The 19,530-nt window shown below is 42.1% G+C and overlaps 1 protein-coding gene across 4 annotated transcripts in view; it reads right to left on the bottom strand.

Annotated features, from left to right (window-relative positions):
- Window positions 1–493: 493 nt before the first annotated feature.
- The window catches only part of STRN3 (striatin 3), a 34,379-nt gene continuing 15,342 nt past the window's right edge, over window positions 494–19,530 (bottom strand). The window contains exons 5-18 of one of the 4 annotated variants that reach the window (XM_069951203.1): window positions 19,223–19,399; window positions 17,900–18,032; window positions 16,438–16,573; window positions 11,181–11,291; window positions 8,541–8,675; window positions 8,241–8,374; window positions 6,754–6,929; window positions 6,612–6,659; window positions 5,778–5,899; window positions 4,735–4,902; window positions 4,431–4,571; window positions 3,803–3,910; window positions 3,097–3,183; window positions 494–2,865 (exon numbers count right to left, since the gene is read on the bottom strand). In XM_069951203.1, the coding sequence (XP_069807304.1) occupies window positions 2,696–2,865; window positions 3,097–3,183; window positions 3,803–3,910; window positions 4,431–4,571; window positions 4,735–4,902; window positions 5,778–5,899; window positions 6,612–6,659; window positions 6,754–6,929; window positions 8,241–8,374; window positions 8,541–8,675; window positions 11,181–11,291; window positions 16,438–16,573; window positions 17,900–18,032; window positions 19,223–19,399 (1,846 nt within the window). In that variant the 3' untranslated portion in view covers window positions 494–2,695. The remainder of the gene's footprint in view (window positions 2,866–3,096; window positions 3,184–3,802; window positions 3,911–4,430; window positions 4,572–4,734; window positions 4,903–5,777; window positions 5,900–6,611; window positions 6,660–6,753; window positions 6,930–8,240; window positions 8,375–8,540; window positions 8,676–11,180; window positions 11,292–16,437; window positions 16,574–17,899; window positions 18,033–19,222; window positions 19,400–19,530) is intronic. The other 3 variants (XM_069951205.1, XM_069951206.1, XM_069951207.1) reach the window with 3 other exon arrangements.

Below are 19,530 nucleotides of genomic sequence, written 5' to 3'. Positions count from 1 at the left end.
TTCTATTTAAAAATCCCAAGTCTTCCAGTACTTACCAGCTGCTGTATGTCCTGCAGGAAAAAGTTTATTCTTTCCAGTCTGACACAGTGCTCTCTGCTGCCATCTCTGTCTGTGACAGGAACTGTCCAAAGCAGGAAAGGTTTTCTATGGGGATTTGCTTCAGATCTGGACAGTTCATGGTGGCAGAAAAGAGGACTGCGTCAGACTAAAAAGAATACACCACTTCACACCAGGACAGACAGCAGCTGATAAGTACTGGAAGACTTGGCATTTTTAAATATAGGTAAAATTACAAACCTCTCTCATTTTCAGACACCATTTGATTTTAAAGATTTTTTTTTTAATGCTGGAGTTCTCCTTTAAGCCTCAGAAAAAGGTGTGGACTGTACAGCTGGTGTGCCTTAACACCCCACAGTCAGATCAGAAAATTAGAAGATGGCTACTAAGAGTTATACATTTTTATTTTTTTTCTTTAGTTTCTTAAAATGGGAAGGAAAAATACTCTCTCCTTGTGGTTAGTGCCTCTTAAGGATCCAAATGGTTTCATCATAACATGCAGGCGTTTATTTCAAGAATAAAATAAAAATATAGACTTTTCTGCATAATTTCATCTATATAAAACAGAACTACACTATGCTAGTTAATGCAGAGTTAACATAAATACACAAATTTTAATACGTCTCCCCGGAGAAGTAGTTTTATATAAACAAATATAGAAATTATTTACAAAAATATCTTATTACCTGTTATGACGTCAAATCGGATGTGTCAATCAAAGCAAATGTATACAGGTACACCATTTAATATTTATTATATGCATTTTATATACATTATTTGTCAACAACTGTACTGCTTTTTTTTGTGGTACAATCTTAAAAATTGTCGATTTGCAGTCTGTAAAACAAAAAAACCTTACAAAACGCGCAAACTCAAGATTTTTTTTTTTCCTTTTTGTGGAAGACTAGAAAAAAAAAATAGGTGAAATTGTTTTAGTCATGCATAACACAAATGAAGTTTTTTTCTGTCAATACCAGAAACTGAAGGAAAAAAAATAAAAAAAATCTAAGAAGTAACAGAGGAGAACAAAAAATAAAAATGCAAGGTGGTTTAGACTTAGGTGTTAAAGTTGCGGAGCACTACAGGGTCAAGGATAGTCAAAGTGCCATGGAGCAAGAGTAAGATGACCAGTTATTGTTTGGGTATAATTTGCTCAGTTTTGCAATGGCGAGTTTGCTTTACTCAGTCATTCAGTACTCAGTCAGTCTGATATAGAAAGAAAAAAAAAAAAAAAGAAAAAAAATCTTATTGTAGAACAGAGTAAATAATGGCCTTCAGTCATAAAAAAAAAAAAATTCTGTCTGAATCCAAAAGTATTGATAGTACTGTGTCACATGAACAAAAACACATATAAAGCTGAAATAAATAACATTAAGCCGTTGTAACGTAGCTGGGAAACGTCTGGATAAATTAACTCGTAAATAAAGTAAACATACAAAATATCACACAGTGATAGAATGCTGCAATTGTTAAAAAAGGGGCGGCGGTGCAATGATAAAAGCGTATGGAACCCCTCTTGCCAGTTAAAAAAAAAAAAAAAAAAAATAGTTGTTAGTGTGTAGCCACCCAGTTGTGTTTTTACCTCTCTAACACCAGGCTTTCTGGCAGCGTCACTGACTTCTAGCTTTATAAAGGGATCCAGGCTATAATGTGAAAAAAAAAATTTAAAGGGAAAAAAAAAAAAAAATTCATTTCATTCTCAGGCTTGTACTACCTTGATAAAAACAAAAAACACTGCAATTCCGTGACAGCTTAAAAATAAAAAGCATAAAAACGATAGTTAGGTTAAAACCTGTATATATGCAGAACGAAAGTTTAAAAAAAATATATATATATAGTAACACACTAGCATTGTCCGAGAGAGACAAAGTGACAAAAAAAAAAAAAAAAGTTAAAATCCCTTCATTGGCAGCCAGACACTGAAATAATGCCAGCCTATAAAACAGTTAGCTACACTTTCCCAAAAGGTATTGCAATCTGAACTGGGTAGAATAGTGCGGAACGGACTTCCTTGCTCCTTTCCTCAAGTCCTGTGAAGTTCCAGGGAAACAGTGATTTAAGGTGTTAATGATTCCACTATTGCATTGTGACTGTGACGTGACCAAGACCACTGAATACACTACAGTATATCCGCAAGTTGATAAGCGGTTCCGTAAACCGCGTGTTAGTCTAGCTCTTGATTCACAATACTAGTGCACCCAGGACCGGAAGTTGAAAAGTACAAGGCGCAAAAAATAAAATTAAAATGTTTGTTTTTTTTCCTTTTTTTCTCTTTATGGATTGTAGAAGAAGGAACATATTTATAGTATATATAATATAGGACAGACACCCTCTGCAGGGGCTGCGAATACTGGTTACTGTGGAAAGAGGAGGGATTAGAGTACAGTAAATTAAAGCCCTGGATAGGGCCATCCTGATAAATGAGAAGATGAAGAGGGTAGCGCCGGCTGTGCGGTAACCAGTATCTCCCCATCCTGCAGAAGGAGCCATCTTGTAGTGTCAGCACTGGAGCAAATTCCTCTTGGCAGTGATGTTCTAAAAACTTGTTTCAATACCGCAAGTGACTTTCATTATTTTTGTTCCAAAATGCACTTGTGGCACTGTGTGAGCACAGGGGGAGGGGAGGGGTATTGAAGGGTCACACAAAGACCTTAGCCAGGGCATCTGCTCCAGCACTGGCGATGAACGCTTTGGATGGGTGAAAGGCAACATCGTATATTGATTCGTCTAGCTTCTTGCGGTGAGCTGTTATTTCCTGCACGCAGGTCTTGCTGTCCAGATTCCACAAGCGAATAGAGCTGTCATGGCCTGCAAGACAAATGGAGCAATAAGACATCACGCTGCTGGAAGACGACGTCTTGGTCACCTATGTCAGTAAGGAGTGTCTTCTACAAAATAGCTAAAAAAAAAAAAAAAAAAATCCACCAAGGCCCACACAAATACATTCTAAATTTCATGTTAATTTAATGGCACCTGGTTAAGCCGTAGTTTTGCCATATTCTTCCCATACACAAATTGACAATACATAAATGCACTTACTTCCAGACATTAGGTAAATTCCATTAGGATCCACTGCAAGGCTAGTAACTGCATCCAGGTGTGCAACCATTGCATGAATGGTCTTCCCTAAAAAACAACAAGGAACAAGGCTAATAAAAACAGTTACAATGTAGGCAAAAAAATTAAAATAAAAAAATAAACTTAAAAAAAAGGTTAAGTTGAATAATTAAAAAAAGCTAAGATAAAGCAGCTAAACTACTAATGAAACTGAAGAATCACCATTAGAAATGAGCACAACGTAAGTATGCTCGAGACTGATCATTCAGCATTTAAAAACTGGTGGCTGATGGACCCTAAGGCTGCCTGGAAAACATGGATACAACCATAGGCCATATAAATAACATTGGCCAGATCCATCTTTTCCAGGACTGCAACTTCTTCAGCCACAGGTAATCAAATGCAGGAGTCGTGCTCATCACTATGTATAAAGGTGCCCATACACCTTATACTAAAAGTTTGCCAAACAGTCACCGGTGGGCTCCCCACTATTGTAAAGCACAGAGAGCATTATTCTAAAGTCAGAGAGAGCATTGCAACTTGACGTCCACCATGGTTCAGTCTCTGAATACCAATGATGAGAAAAAGGAGTCTTATTCAACTGCATGACTACTGCTGCGTGTGAACCAGGTCACTAAATATGAAAAAACAATCTTTATACAAAATAATAAGATACATAGAAGCTTACCAGACTTGTTGTCAAAAAACTTAATGTGCCTATCCTCATAGGCAGCAATAGTAACAGGAAGAGTAGGGTGACTCACAACCTTGTTTATGTGGCCACTAAAGGGGATACCTGGAAAAGAACATACTTATAAATGACAATACTGTATCAGTGTTCATACATTTGCAAACCACTGAAACGACACTAGCATATACAAGAATAACGCGTAATATCATACAGACATCATAACCAGGTGGGGGGGGACCTCGTTCAGGATTTGTCTGTATGGGCTGTAATAAGCAGTGTTGCTCTGTAAAAAATCCCCCTCTAGCAGATTCTAGTAGTCCATGTATTGCAGTCATTCACCACATACATGCACACCTTTGCATGCCTAGGGTTAAATATGGGGGCACAAAGAAGGTTTTGACACCATACTGCTGCACACAAAGCGAGTATTGGGCCTGTACCATGGAACTACCTTGCAAACACTGGTGCCTCATAGAATCCTGAAGCATAGCTACATGAATCAACATCAACCTTGGATGACCAGACATTACATGGCCACCTCTTCTATGGAAATAGGACAAGATTCTTCTTGAAATTCTTTGCTGGACACCCAACCTGCAAAAGACGTGTATACTACTATACTTACTAGAGTCAGTGGGTGCAGACAACTGCAGCAAGGACTGGGAAGTCTCAAGATCATAAATCACGATGCAGCCAGAGGTGAAGGCGGCAACAGCATGGGCTGGCTCACAGCCTATAAAATCCACCGATGTGGGGATACCATGTTCTGGAACCAAGCAGAATAGTCATAAACCACAACATTTATTAATATCTAAGCTTCATCAGTGTATAGTCAGAACGGCATGAATGCATCCAAAGCCCCTTTACAATAAATGTGCCTGCCAAGAAGGGTAAACTTAACGGGCAAGTTGAAACACAGGCTTCCTTACCTTTGTTTCCATTGTATGTGCCAACACAAGGAACACTTTCTGGTGGATTCCATAATCGAACCGTTCCATCAGCTGAACAAGAGAGCAATCTGTCTTTAACACCACTGTGCGACAAACTCCATACTGCGTCTGTGTGTCCAACCAACGTGCCAGCGAGAACACTGGGGTCTGTGGCGGGGGACAGGAGAGTGGTGAATGTACATTTACCTTCCAGCAGAGCTGTAAGAGACACTACAAAATGAAGTTACAGGTCACAGTGTAGTGGGGGCTCTGGAAAGCTCATCGGCGGGGGTGTTGGCACCCAGTACACCCAGAAAATCCCTTTAGGGTGCCTTCACACATACCACCGGCTCGCAGCAAAAAAACTCGCTGCGAGTTTCTGCTACGAGCCGAGGTCCTGGAAGGCCCCTATCACTACATACAAGCAGTGGTCTGAAAGACCACTGCGTGTATGTAATGCAGCCGCCCCCTTAACCCCTTCGGCTCCAGCACCGCTGTCTCCATACATTACTTGGCTCTGGCTGCACGGGGTCCCGCTCTGCTGCCCAGCCAATCAGTGGCTGCGGCTGGGCAACACACTAATTGGCTGGGCAGCAGAGCAAGACGCCGGGACCCCGTGCAGCCAGAGCCAGGTAATGTATGGAGACAGCGGTGCGGGAGCCGAAGGGGTTAAGGGGGCGACTGCATTACATACACGCAGTGGTCTTTCAGACCACTGCTTGTATGTAGTGATAGGGGCCTTCCAGGACCTCGGCTCGTAGCAGAAACTAGCAGTGATTTTTTTTTGCTGCGAGTCGGTACGTGTGAAGGCACCCTTAAAGTTTAACTGTCCTTTGAAACTATTTTTTAAAAAAACCTTTAGATCAACCCCTTGGAGAAGTAAAATGTACGTTATTCTAGTTCTTTAGGGACCCCCTTCCAAAGAATTAGGCAAATAAAATTTGTCCATCAATACAGTTGCAGGTTACAGGGTTGCTTTTAACATCTACAACTGTGAGAAGGTGGGGCATACAGAATGAAATGTAGAAGAAGAGGGGTCATACCATATGTATCATATGGATCCACGTTTGGGCTTAGCATTTTCCACCACTGTATTGTAGAGTCTATGCCCCCACTGTAGCAGTGTTCTCCACTAGAGCTGATCACCAAGGACAAGACAGGACCTCTGGGAAAAAAAAAAAAAAATTCAGACGTCTACGAGAGACCAAAACAAAATCACAGAATAATAAGGCTCAGCACTTGTCGTCTGTTATCACTCTTCCCTATCGATCTTGTATTTTTTTAAAACTCTGGATAACCTCTGGATAAGTGTCACTGTCACTTCTCAAAACCTTTGACATGTCATAGACCCAGACAGATCAAAACTTTTGACATGTCTCTGAGATGTCAAAAGTTTTGATCAGTGCGGGTCCAAGTGTTCAGACCTGTATTGATCAGGAGAGCCAGGAGATGGCGTGCTGCAGCGCATCCTCTCCTGGCTCTGAGTCAGGTAATCAGTCAAACTCCAATATAAGTCCGATTGAGTGAGTGGAGAGGATGCGCTCGGGCAGATCAAAAATTTTGATCTCCAGGTGATCTGACCCGTACCAATTTGGAGAGACAGCCAGGAGAAGACGCGCTGCAGTGCATCCTCTCCCGGCTCCGAGTCACATGATAAGTCAGACTTATAATGGAGCCCAACTAATTACCTGACTCAGAGCCGGGAGAGGATGCTCTGCAGCACACCTTCTCCTGGCTCTCTCCCGAGTGTTCAGACCTGGACCGATTAAAACTTTTGACATTTCTCTATGACATGTTGAAAAGTTTTGTGAAGTGATAGTGATGCTAAGCGCCACTAGAAAGAAATAGTTTGATCCTTTTACAATACAAAAACTTACAAGTGAGCTCTGAATGTATAGATGGGTTCCACATCGAAAGAGGCACTCCTGCAAGCAGAAAGAAAGGCCATTTATTGAGAGTTGCCCTATGTTTTATCTCACACAACTACAAGAGGATTTACGGCTAGCAAAATACACTCACTTTTTGGCGGGGACTGTTTTCTGCAAGTTCCACAATTTTAGGGTGTGATCTTCGGATGCGGTCACCAGGACAGGTTCAACCGGGTGAAATGCTAGTGCCCGCACCCCATCAAAGTGACTCCGTAGGGTGTACTTGTGGTTCCACGTCTTCCTAAATGCATCCTTATTGGACGGCATCTTTAAAATGGAACAACATTTGTTCAGGTGAATAAGAGACTTGTCTTGTCAACATAGAAAGCACCCACACAAAAGATATAATTTCACTTAGTCTGTAGTGCTAGGAAATGTTAAATATAACTAATTTTTTTTATGACTATTGCGGTTAGAATTAGGCTTTCAAAAAAGAATTTTTTTTTTTTAAAATACAGTTGTGACGGAGCATTCCATGTGCGTACATTGTGAAACATGAGCCGCCTTCAGGGCATGCTGCAGGGTGTGTATCAATATAGTTGTGATTATGAAAGTGTCTTGAGTGGGAAGTATTTATAAGTTGTAGAAGCAGTAACTGGAGGGGGGGAAAACAGGTCTGAAGATGCTCAGGGATAAAGCAAGACTTCAGCTTTCCTTGGCAGCACTTGATGGGATGAAGTGAGGCAATGTACTGCAGCAGAGTGCCGCCCCAGGATCACTACTACAGCAGAGCATCTGTGCCTCCTTGTTCTAACAGTCAATGGTGGATGGAAACTCACAGAGTTACTGACAATTACACAGCTTCTCTGGCTGTGTACGTATAGTCTCCTTACTTATGTAGCGAGATACAGAGACAAATGATTATTACACTGTCCTCCCAGCAAGCAGACATGGTAATATTGTAGCTGCCCATGTGATGCATCGTGGAATCCAGAGCAAATTTGAAAAGGAAACGATGCAGACTGAAATCGGAAAGGTGGCTGATCATAGGTCACATGACCCAAATACAGTAATGAGCTGTGATGAAACAGATGACACAGTAGGAATAGTGCATTATAGACTGTACATTGTATCCAAAAATCTGAATCCATATGGGGGCGCTGGCTGGATACACCAGGATTGCCAAGCTCAGTATTACTGCAGACATGTAGGAACCCTCATCAACTTTCACTATGCTGCAGCATGAGTAGATTACTCCATTACACCAAACATGTAGGAGCAGATGATTATGTTACGAAAGTATGGCATTAGGCTTTTAGGGTTGTGGTTGTGACCCTTGTTCTAGTTTATGATACTTTGTTTTTACTTAAGTACTCTTTATGTTTAATGAAGAGGGGGAAAAAAAAAGTGTCATCAAAAAATTTGTTTAAATAAAGTTTTTACGTTAAAAGAGCTTTTGGTGACCTTTTTTCTAATTTCCCATTTTCCATCTAGATTATAAAATAATTCTAAAATCTTGCAGGTTTTTATTCTCACCCCTGGGGCTAAAACGAAGCTAAGACTTCCTGTTGTGTCTGTGGTGATGCAGAGGCTGCTGTAAAGTGATCTGTGCAGCATTCCGTGAGCCTGAACACTTACATCATAACCGTAGTCTGATTCATTAGTCACAGTGAGGTCGGCTAGGTCCCCAAGGCCTAGAACACTCTCCAGGACATCTTCTGATCCCATAATGAATGTCTTCCCACCTCCAGATGGAAACGTAATGGGTTCCGCTATAAAAAAAAAACAAAAAAAAAAAACATTTTTTTTTTTAAATAAAAAAAAAAGTAATATTTCTAAAACCTCCAGTCTAAGATCTAGGACAACAACAGAACAGAACATTCCACTGCATTAGACTTTACAGAATTGTTTAATGGTCTTTCCCTGAGGGATTCGTACCTTCCTCTGCCCTCCCACCTTCATGATCTGTTATTCTGGTTGGTGAGCGGGCCGGACTCAGGATGCCTGGAGGGATGCGGGACAGTTCCTCATCACCCAGGTCTGCAATCATATCGTGCAATTTCCGGTTTACCCCTGAAAAGTAATCGCAGTGGTTCTTGTTGAAAAGATCTTCCCTGCTTTTACACATTATCTGTTTTGTTCTTCACTGTAGGAGTCATTTGGCTCTGATAAAAGTAGATTAGCCCCTGACTTTTCACATTTTGAAAGTTTTCATTGGTTGGGGTTAAAGTGTTAGATCAAGATGGAAGAAGCATTGTTGTGCTCTTCACTCCCTGGTTTTGCTGCAAGAGACTGCCTCTAATGTAAATCTATGAAACCCTTTCTCTTGCAGCAAGACACAGAAGACCTCAGCCAAGTGCTTCTCCCAGATCTATTTCAGCTACACATCAACCCCCCATTGATGCAAACATGACAAGGTATAGCCAGAAGACATAATTTGTTATAGAGTACATGGAGTTCAAAAGACTGGAATTCTGGAAGAATCCTTCAAGATATCCTTCTCATGAACATAGCTGTCACAGCCCCATGTCTATTAGTAACATGAACCAATGTAATATCCTGACCTCTTAACAGTTTCCGAAAGGAAAAATCCTACTCTAGCTCCTGATGCCACGAGATCCCACGAGAAGGCCCCCAAACAGGTCACATGGTGAGGAAAGGAGCTGTAGTGTCAGTATTGTCCTCCCGGTTTATGAATGTAAATCATGTTCTTAAAGGGGTATTCCATCTGCATACACATTATCCCAATGAAGCTGGGGAGAGTACACCACCCTTCACTACTCATGTGCAATAAAGCAGGGTGTAATGTCTGCAGCCTTATTGTTGTAATGCATGTGTGTCCAAAGCCGATGCAGATGGCTGCAAGACGGAAAAAAAAACAACAAAAAAACAAAAAAAACATTTGACCCTAGGATAGTAGCTACAAGATAAAAGCAGCGCTGAAATCAGGGCACCAGAGGCTACGGGTGTGCATTACTTTGGCTGTAAAAGAAATGACGCAAGTGTGAACAAAGTCTAAAGCCTGTTACTAGGGTGAGGCTTTTCTCCTATCTAATTCATATAGAATCTGCATTAATAGGGGTTGTCCAGGCTTAGAAAAACATGGCCACTTTCATACAGAAACAGCACTTCTCCTGTCCTCAGTTTGGGTGTAGGTTTTGCAGCTTAGTTCCATTGAAGTTAATAGAGCTAAACTGTAATACCACACACAACCTGAGGATGGAGTGGTGCTGTTTTTACAAGAAAGTAGCTGTGCTTTTTCTGGATAACCCCTTAAAGCGACTCTGTACCCACAATCTGATCCCCCTCAAACCTGCTTGTACCTTCGGATAGCCGCTTTTAATCCAAGTTCTGTCCTGGGGTCCGCTCGGCAGGTGATGCAGTTATTGTCCTAAAAAAGCAACTTTGAAACTGGCAGCCCTATGTCAAACGGCCGTGACCTACAATATCTGTGCCCTAACTTTGCACCACCCCTCTGTCCCACCTCCCCACCCTCTTCCTCATTAGGAATGCTCCAGGAAGATTGTCTCCTATTCATCACCTGTGTCAGCCCGGCACATGGGCTGGACCGTTAAGGCACCTGTGCAATGTTCAGACAGGAGAAAATGTTCCAGCTGCATTCCTAATGTTGAAGAGGGTGGGGAGGAGGGACAGTGCAAAGTTAGGGCACAGAAACTCTAGGCCACGCCAGTTTGACACAGGGCTGCAAGTTTAAAAGTTGTTTTTTAGGACAATAACTGCATCACCTGCCGAACGGACCCCAGGACAGATCTTGGATTAAAAGCAGCTATCATAAGGTACAAGTGGTTTGGGGGGGGGGACAGATTGTGGGTACAGAAGTGTCAAAGTTCACACCCATTTTAGACCCTTACTAGTGCAGTTGGGCTTGCAGTCACAGACCATTGATCCATCTCCTCACACATTTCTAGGACATGTCAGAGGATTTGGGGGGGGGGGGGGGGGGGGGGGGGGGGAGAAAAAAAAAAATCTTGTGTTTTAGGAATGTTCTTAGGCTATTTTCACACAGTTTGCCATATCCGTAGACCCACAAAAGCTATTAGAGGCCAACAAAGTCTCATTTTGTCCTCTGTTCCTAGTAAGGTGAAAAAAACAGACCAACAAAATAGGATCCAGTACAGAAATATTATATATATATTATATTAATATAGATATAGATATAGATATAGAGATAGAGATAGAGATATATAGATATAGATATATTAGTGAAATCCTGACTGCGCCCTGTGAATGATGTCATAGGCACTGGGGAAACTTCAGGCCAAGGATATAGTGTATTAGCAATAACCTTACATCAAACTGCCTGGAGCATTTAGTGACAAAACAGGAGCACACAGGGCTAAGCAGACGTGTTTATTAAAATCCTACAGTAGTGACATTAAACATGGTTGAGAATTCATAAGGGAATCTATTGTTTTCAGTGGTTGTCCCCGAGTCTCATAATACCCCAACTAAAAATGATTGGGAAATTATGATTTTCTACAGACCATGAAGTAAGCAGGGACACTAGCAAAAAAAAAAAAAAAAAAAAAAAAGTGATCATGGAAAAACTCCACTTACTCTTGGCCCCCTTTGACCCCTTGCGCTCCTTCATGTACTGCTCCTTGAGTTTATCTATCAGAGACTGGTCTACATCCCAGACCTCCGCAGTTGGGGACAGGACGTCCTTGTCTGCATGCAGATGTTAGTAAAAGAGAGAGCACATGTCAGCAGGTCATTAACGGGTTAGTACCTTCAAAAATCACAGGAATCGGTAGGCATGGTTCACACCAGCGATCTGAGGAATCTGTTACAGTGACACCAATACACTGGAGGTGCTGGCTTGGACACAACAAAATAATAAATTCTGAATTTTAAGAGGGTCAAAAAAAAAAAAAAAAAAAAAAATTGTGGGGGGGGAAGTATTCCAGCATCCTGTGTGTGTGTGTGTGTGTTTTTTTTTTTTTTTAAAATACACTCCCTAAGGTGGTATTATGGACATGATGTTAATAGTATGCAAATGGAAACCAAGAAACCCATACGTAGGAATACATGCACTTTCACGCCTTGGTATGCTCTTATTCAGATTATTCATAGTGAAGGAATGTTCTGCCACGCTGAATGCATGTGAACAGATACACCATCAGGATCTGCTGCTGCCAGTTTCCTTGGCACTTGCCAGGTGTGCTCAATAAGAGTGGGCACACCACAGGCCATGGTACCACTTTTAGGCCATGCTCACAGCAGCAAAAGTATGTGTGGCCTGTTGTTGTCATGTTAAAAAATGGCTCCTGGGACGCAGACCAAGAGCCATACCTCTGGTTCCAAAACCAAATCAATGTAATGTAGGACAGATGTCATGTTCCTCTCTCATGGCGTTGCCCATGTGGCCTCCAGACCAACCTATGGCTATTATTGCATTCAAGAAAAAAGCAGGACAGAAGAGTCCAGACCTCTATTTCAGCCTCCACTGCCATCTTGCTCTGCACTACAATATAACCCCTTGTCCTGCTTAAATGCCGAGGAGGGATCCCCACACCTGCCCTTCTTCCAGGATTACCATGTGGGAAGGAATATTGTATGGTAGCAGAACGCTCTAGTCTTCATTCCGGGTAGACCAACAGCTTGTTGTTTCATTGATCTGGTCACGGAGCCAGTGGTGAAGCAAGCGTCCCAGAAGCAGTTTCACAACACAACAACAAAGCGGCTACATGTTACTTGTGTTACTGAGAGCTAGAGACTGGGAGAAAGTAAAACACACACACCACATCATGATGCTGGAACACCCCTTTAACGGAGGTCTCGAATTTCTAGTTTTATTCATAGACAAAAAAAAAATATAGTTTTAGCAGGTGCCCAATCTTTTGATATTGTTCATGAAAAAAACCACTTCAAAAAAGACAGACCACAAGTGTGAACCTAGCCTGGAAGAGAAGCCATCACTATGACAGGTCTATTACAGTACAGGCATCAGAAGCATACTAGCATGTACAGTAAATGGACTACCAAAGTGCTGAAAAAAGGACCATAAGTCACATGATCTCTTTACAGCTGATAATTGGCTGTGAGGGGTCATGTGCTACAACGAATTAAAAGGAGAAGTCCAGCGAAAATTTTTAATAAAGTATTGTATTGCCCCCCCCAAAAGTAATTCAAATTACAAATATACACTTATTACGAGAAATGCTAATAAAGTTTTTTTTCCCCTTACTTACTACTGCATCAAGGCTTCACTTCCTGGATAAAATGGTGATGTCACTTCCTGGATAACATGGTGATGTCACGACCCGACTCCCAGAGCTGTGCGGGCTGTGGCTCAATGTCCCTCTAGTGCCCTGTGTCCCTCAGCCATTATTCTCTCCAGCAGCCACAGCCCGCACAGCTCTGCGAGTCAGGTCGTGACATCGCCATTTTTATCCAGGAAGTGAAGCCTTGATGCAGTAGTAAGTGCAGGGAAAAAAAGCACTTTATAAGCATTTCCCGTAATAAGTGTATATTGGGGATTTGTATAACTTTTGGGGGGGGTGAATACAATACTTTAATATTTTTGCCGGACTTCTCCTTTAAGGCATTATCCCACAAGCCTTCCTGGTAGCATTTTTGTGAAGGGGTAATTCCACTTAACTGGGGAATCTGACTGATGCTCTGATCTGAAGGTCGGCCATTGTGATAAAATCCCTTTAAAGAGTTGAGAGACATGCTGTTTATTAGTAGGTTAGAGACTAACAGCATCACACATCAGTGCTGTAACTGATCCTGTAAAGAATAACCATACAGTGCTCTACAATTTAGCACTAGGACCTTCACCAATCATGGTGGCGGAGGTACCTTGTTCCCTGAGAGACTAAAGCCATGTCCCACCCATGATGACAGGATTCTAAAACACTGTTCACATGCAGAAAATTCTACGGAATTCTAAGGAATTCAGCTACGGTAGATGGCACAGGATAAGCCCCAATAAATGATAGGGAGGGCATCTTCATATATGCAAAGTGTGACGTGATGAGGAGAAAGGTGAGAGGGTGTCCACACACAAGGATTAACCCTATTGTATTACACAGTCACGGAGGCAGGTATAAAGATATTAATGAACAAGGGTAATCTTGGTATAGTTTGGTTCTGTTCACACTTGCGTTAGTTCTCAGATTTCCATAGCGTTCTGAAGTCAGAATACAGCAACCAATCTCGAAGTAGTAAAACTAATACTGAATGGAAACCTGACAGACGCATTAAAAGGGAGAGAGAATGGATACTTAAGGGTAACATCACAGATTCTCAAAAAGTGGAAACCTTGAAGCCAGTGTGAACAGGACCTAATAAAAAGGTTTCTCTCTATTCTGGTATGATGTTCATTCATTGATTGGCTAAGAAGTGATGTTATAAGAACTTTGAGACAGAGGAGACAAGCAAGGGACCAGGACGGATAAGTCTACCTTATTTATTATGTTTTAAACCCCTGGCTTTTTTATTTTCATTTTGCCTTGACGTCTCCCTTAAAGTGTACCTATGATTTAAATAAACTTCTGACATTGGTGGGGGTCCCCCCGCCTATTAGTAGAATGAAGGGGCATAAGCGCACAGCAGCACACGCTCTGCCTCTTAATCCATCTCACTTCTAAAGTAGCAGTGGACTGAATTATAATAGAGCCCTATGGAACTTACGGTAATCGCTGTACCAGAAGTTCCATAGGGCTTCATTAGAATTCCGTCCACCGCTACTTTAGAAGTGAGATGAAGAGGCAGCGCACAACCTGCTGCGAGTTTCCGTCCCTTTATTCTACTGATCGGCAAAGTTTTCAGCAACCGGACCCCGACCAATAAAAACTTCTGACATGTTGCTGACATGTCAGAAGTTTGTTTAATTGGGAGGCACACCTTAAAGAGAATGTTTCCATGTGCTGTATACAATGCCGATTAAGTTGCACAAAAAAACATGTGACAGCTGCTGATTGACTATTTTCCAGGATTAAAAAAGCACAGCTACTTTATTCCAAAAACAGCGCCACCCCATGTCCTCAGGTTGTATGCGGTATAACATCTCCTTCACTGGACCTCAGTTCAACTGAGATGCAAAACCTACACAGACAGATAACAAAAGTGGTGCCTTTTCTGGATTAAAAGAGCTACGTTTTCTAATCCTGGACAACCAAAAAAATCTGGGGCATTTCAACCCGGTGTGAATGTTCCCTCCAAGTGTTCCCATAGTATTATGACCTGTGATTGTAGATTTTCCTGCACACAGCTTACTCTTACACGAGACAATAGAAAGACCACTACAAGTATCATCTAAATTAGGCCAGTGTACAAGTAAACTCTATTGACGATAAAAAAAGACTGCACATTAGTGAACTACACCTAATGTATGTGGAATATCTATGTGGCTTCTTACCAAAAAGCATATCCAAAGTCACTAAATACACAATGATCTTGCTAAAAAGAGAACTTTCCTAGCCTCTGCACACACCAATGTCTAGAGATGGTGTGGGCCTGATGCAATGCAAACAATGCATCAAAAGAATGTTCTGGAAAATCTAATAGGCAAAACTATTTGGCCTTAAACAGAATGGAAAGCGGCTGCTTAAAGAGACAAGAAGCATGTGGTTCACACCCCTACTGTCCTGAGAGGAATAAGAATGATGATGGTCATCTTTACAGTTAGTAGGATTCCAGTCCTTTACTGCACAATATGTAATATGGGCTATAGACGTACAGAATAAAAGGACAGCCTGACTCACCATTATAATCCCCACCCCCCTCCATGTCAGATGTCAGGGAGGGATATTTTTTATGAACATTTTTTACACTGAGTAGAAGAAGTGAAAGGATGACATGGCCCCTCTGCTGCCCCCCTATGGTTGTGTTTAGAACTGCAGGGCTGCACAGTTACATATAGTTAGTCTCCCCTAATGCATGTTAGCAGTGGAATAGTCATTACCCCAGGGGAAGCAGCCTGGGTCACAAGTGCTGCAGCAGCCTGAGTAGGAATAAGTGTTCATCCCCGCTATTAACAGATAGCATTATACTCACCGGTTTCATTTCTTTACAATTGGTACATGTTCTTACAAATGTCCCTATTTCCGGATCGGTCAAGGTACCAGCAGTTGGACCCCCACCAATCATCTTGTTATGACCTATCAGATAACGTCTTCAGGTGGGAATACACCTTTAAAGAACCATGCCAGGCAAAATGGTACACTGCAGCATGCTTTACGCAGAGTCTTACAGGGCAGTACTAGACTCTTGGCTGCCACAGGTATAACTGTATTAATTCTTTTAGTGTGCCTTTAAGGAGGACCCCAGAGGTTACCTCATCTTTTCTTATAACTCTGTGCTGCTGTTCCTGTTACTCCTTTAAGGGGGGGTGGGGGACACAACAACTGGGTGTCCCAACAGTCTGGCCAAAGTTACTTCTCCCAGTTGTAAGTTTAACTATTTGGGAGCAATAACAGATTGGAAACACAGAGCTAGAAGAAAAAACACTGCTATTGTTATATCAGGGGGACTACAAGGATTTACTAACACAGATCAGGAGAAGTGCATTTTTAGGTCCTGAAAGATGCATATTAACCTTCACACAATTCTGCACAGACATCTTGTCAAGTTTTTTTTTGCTCAGTTATCCGGGAGTAAAGGAGTCCATTACTTTTGTAGAAGGCTCTAGTGAAATACCCACAGAAGCAATGAGCACCTTATTCCAATTATGCAGCAAATAATTACGCAGCAAACGCAGAACGTACTCTGTCAAAACCCAACGTCCAGGTGTTCACTTTTACGGATTTTAAATGTGATGTATAAGGTGTTTTTTGGTGTCTACATAAGAAGTAGTATGTACACCTACCCCACTCAGTCCCATCTCCAGAACTTCTGGCCTCTCCTGCACCTTCACCATCTTCTGCAGTCACAAGGAAATCAAACTCTTTCAACGCTTCTTCTGTGTCATCAGCAAGTTCAGCAGCTAAACCTTCATTCCCAATCTGTATAAGTAATAAATTGGAGACAAAAATTTCACATTTTACATACTTTGTCAAGTAGGAGAATGTGTCTGTTCCTTTACAGTTTATTAGATATGTAAATGAAGCAGTTTGGAGCACTGGCGGTGGGACTGCGTTTTATGGAATAATCAAGAGCTTAAAGCGACTCTGTACCCACAATTTGCCCTCCCCAAACCACTTATACCTTCTTAGAGCTGCTTTTAATCCAAGATCTGTCCTGGGTCCGTTCGGCAGGTGAGGCAGTTATTGTCCAGAAACATAACTTTTAAACTGGCAGCCCTGTGTCAAACTGGCGTGGCCTTGAGTGTCTGTGCATTAGGCTGGCACAACCTCTCTCTCCCTCCTCCCCGCCCTCATCATCATTAGGAATGCTCCAGGCAGATTTTCTCCTATTCATCCCCTGTGTGAGCACAGAACATGGGCTGGATCGTTAAGGCACCTGTGCAGTATTCAGACAAGTGAGGAATAGGAGAACACCTGGCTGGAGCATTCCTAATGAGGAGGAGGGCGGGGAGGAGGGACAGAGAGGGTGTGCCAGCCTAATGCATACACAATCTAGGCCACGGCCGTTTGAGAGAGGGCTGCAAGTTGTTTTCAGGACAATTACTGCATCACCTTCTGAACGGACCCCAGGACAGATAATGGATTAAAAGCCACTATCCGAAAGCACAAGCGGTTTGGGGGGGAGCGAGAACAGGTTGTGGGTACAGAGTCGCTTTAAATAACCAAGTAAAATTGTCCATGCAAAAAGCAAACACTCATCAGATTCTGTGCATAAGGGAAAACCAAACCCAAAAAAGAATAAATTGCCTCTCAAGTGAGGTTAAAAGGTGTTTACAAAAATGCAACAGCTCTCCGCTAACGGCAAGACACAGACCCAATACAGAGATATAGATAGAGATATATTAAAAAAAGCGACCCCCCCCCCCCCACACACACACTTTTCATATCTGTATTGGGTCTGTGTCTTGCCGCGAGCTGTTACATTTTTGTATGTCTGTAATCTCAGCCACAGCAACATGCTCCTGTCTAGTGTGAATGGTGTTGTAGGAGAGCGGACCAAACGTGTCTTTTTACTTACAAAGTACACGCATTACCTGCTATATCTCCTACAGTCAATTCTATTCAACCAGGATTCCCAGCTGTCAGACCCCCCACTGATGACACCCCTAATACCTATCCCTCAGGATGATGTGGATGTGAAGAGTATTTTTCAGGGGCAAACCTCTTTAAGACACCCTTCTGGTTAGCTGAAACGCCCTCTCCTACATTTGGCAGCAATGTCATTAGAAAGACCACAAAGCTTACTTTATGCTTTTTGTTTAACCGTTGTTTGTCCTTCCCGACTGTGACCTCTTCTATAAGGTCCCCTTCCTCCTCTTCATCACTGTCGTCCGCACTTTCTAAGAAGTTAAAAGTTTCGAGTACATCACCTGAGTTCCTAATGAGAAAAAAAAATTAAATAAAATCATGAGCTGGTCATGGGGCTTGTTAATTCCTGGTTTTTAATCTTCGACCATATCACTTATGAGCGCATCGCTCATGCAACTATTATAATTTATTACATTTGTCTCTTTCTCTAACATGGCAGAGAGCGACATGGTAAAATATTACCTTCTAGTTGTCAGACTGGCAGTCAAATAACACAGCTGCAGCTGAGCTGGGAGGAAGCAGGGGACACTGCATGAATACTGAGGGGGAGCTAACATCTTGTGTCCTTTTCTGGCCAGTGAGGCCCCAGTAGAAACAGATTCCCAGTAGACCACACTGGACACAAGGCTAACTAACATAATACATAAACATTTCAGAATTGTTGGCTTACCCCTTTCTCTAGTGGACAGGAAAGATGCCTCCTTAGGGTACAAACACACACACAGTATGCGCAGCAGATTTGATGGTGCAGATTTGATGCTGTGTTCAGTTATTTAGATCTAATCTGCTGCGTATCGCAGCAGTAAATACGCAGCGTATACGCAGCAGTAAATACGCAGCAGTAAATACGCAGCGTATACGCTGTGTGTGTTTGTACCCTTAAAGCGACTGTACTGGCATGTAGCCAGTCCCACAATACTGGCATCGCGAGTTAGAGTTAGATAGAGTTCCTCAATCTGGAGTGGCCTAAAACATCTGTGCCCTAGGCCTGCAGTGCAGCCCAGGGGCATGCTGAAAGTGAAGGGAGGCGGGAGAGAGGCGCCGCAGGCCTAGGGCACGGATGCTCTAGCCAGCACAAGACTGACTCTCCGCTGCAGCAATAAAAGTAGTCTCTCTTCAAAATTCCAGTATTGGGAGAAAGGCCAATCCCCTAACGGGGCACTGTGTGAGGACCTCTCCAACATAGTACCGGTGGCTACATGCCAGTACAGAGACACTAAAGCTGAACGTGTGCAAAGGGCAAAATATTCCTATTAAAAAAAAAAAAAATTATATATATATATATATAAATATACACACAAATCCTATAAATTTAATTGTTCATCAGATAAGTAACATCATACAAGAGGATGGAATTAGATTGTCTTTCAACAAATCTCAATTGTAGTGGCAACCACAGATCACATAGAATTAAAGCCAAAAAATAAAAATAAAAAATGAAGCACAGGCATAAATGGGAGGACAACATTATGATGTTACCTTTTGCTTTCCTGTCCCTTTTGTTTCAGTGAAGCATCTTCACCATTAAGGATCTGTTCTAGGTTTTTCGGTTCCACTGAGCCATTTGGCTCAGAACCTGAAAGTCCAAGCAGAGAGCGTACCCTTTGTGACCGAACGTCTAATATTGTGTCTGTGTAGCCAACCTCTTGAAGATACCTGTACAAAACAAGAACAATGAGAAGCTGAAGTCAAGGGCTGTCTATTGTCTGGCTCTGTCCTCTTTCACAACCATTTTTTTCTTAGGTTCTCCTATGTATCTAAAATGATAGAATAAGCAGTTCGGATAA

This window comes from Dendropsophus ebraccatus, chromosome 13 (genome assembly GCF_027789765.1).
Source record: "Dendropsophus ebraccatus isolate aDenEbr1 chromosome 13, aDenEbr1.pat, whole genome shotgun sequence".
NCBI classification, from domain to species: domain Eukaryota; kingdom Metazoa; phylum Chordata; class Amphibia; order Anura; family Hylidae; genus Dendropsophus; species Dendropsophus ebraccatus.
This window is presented reverse-complemented; position numbering and strand designations above follow the sequence as displayed.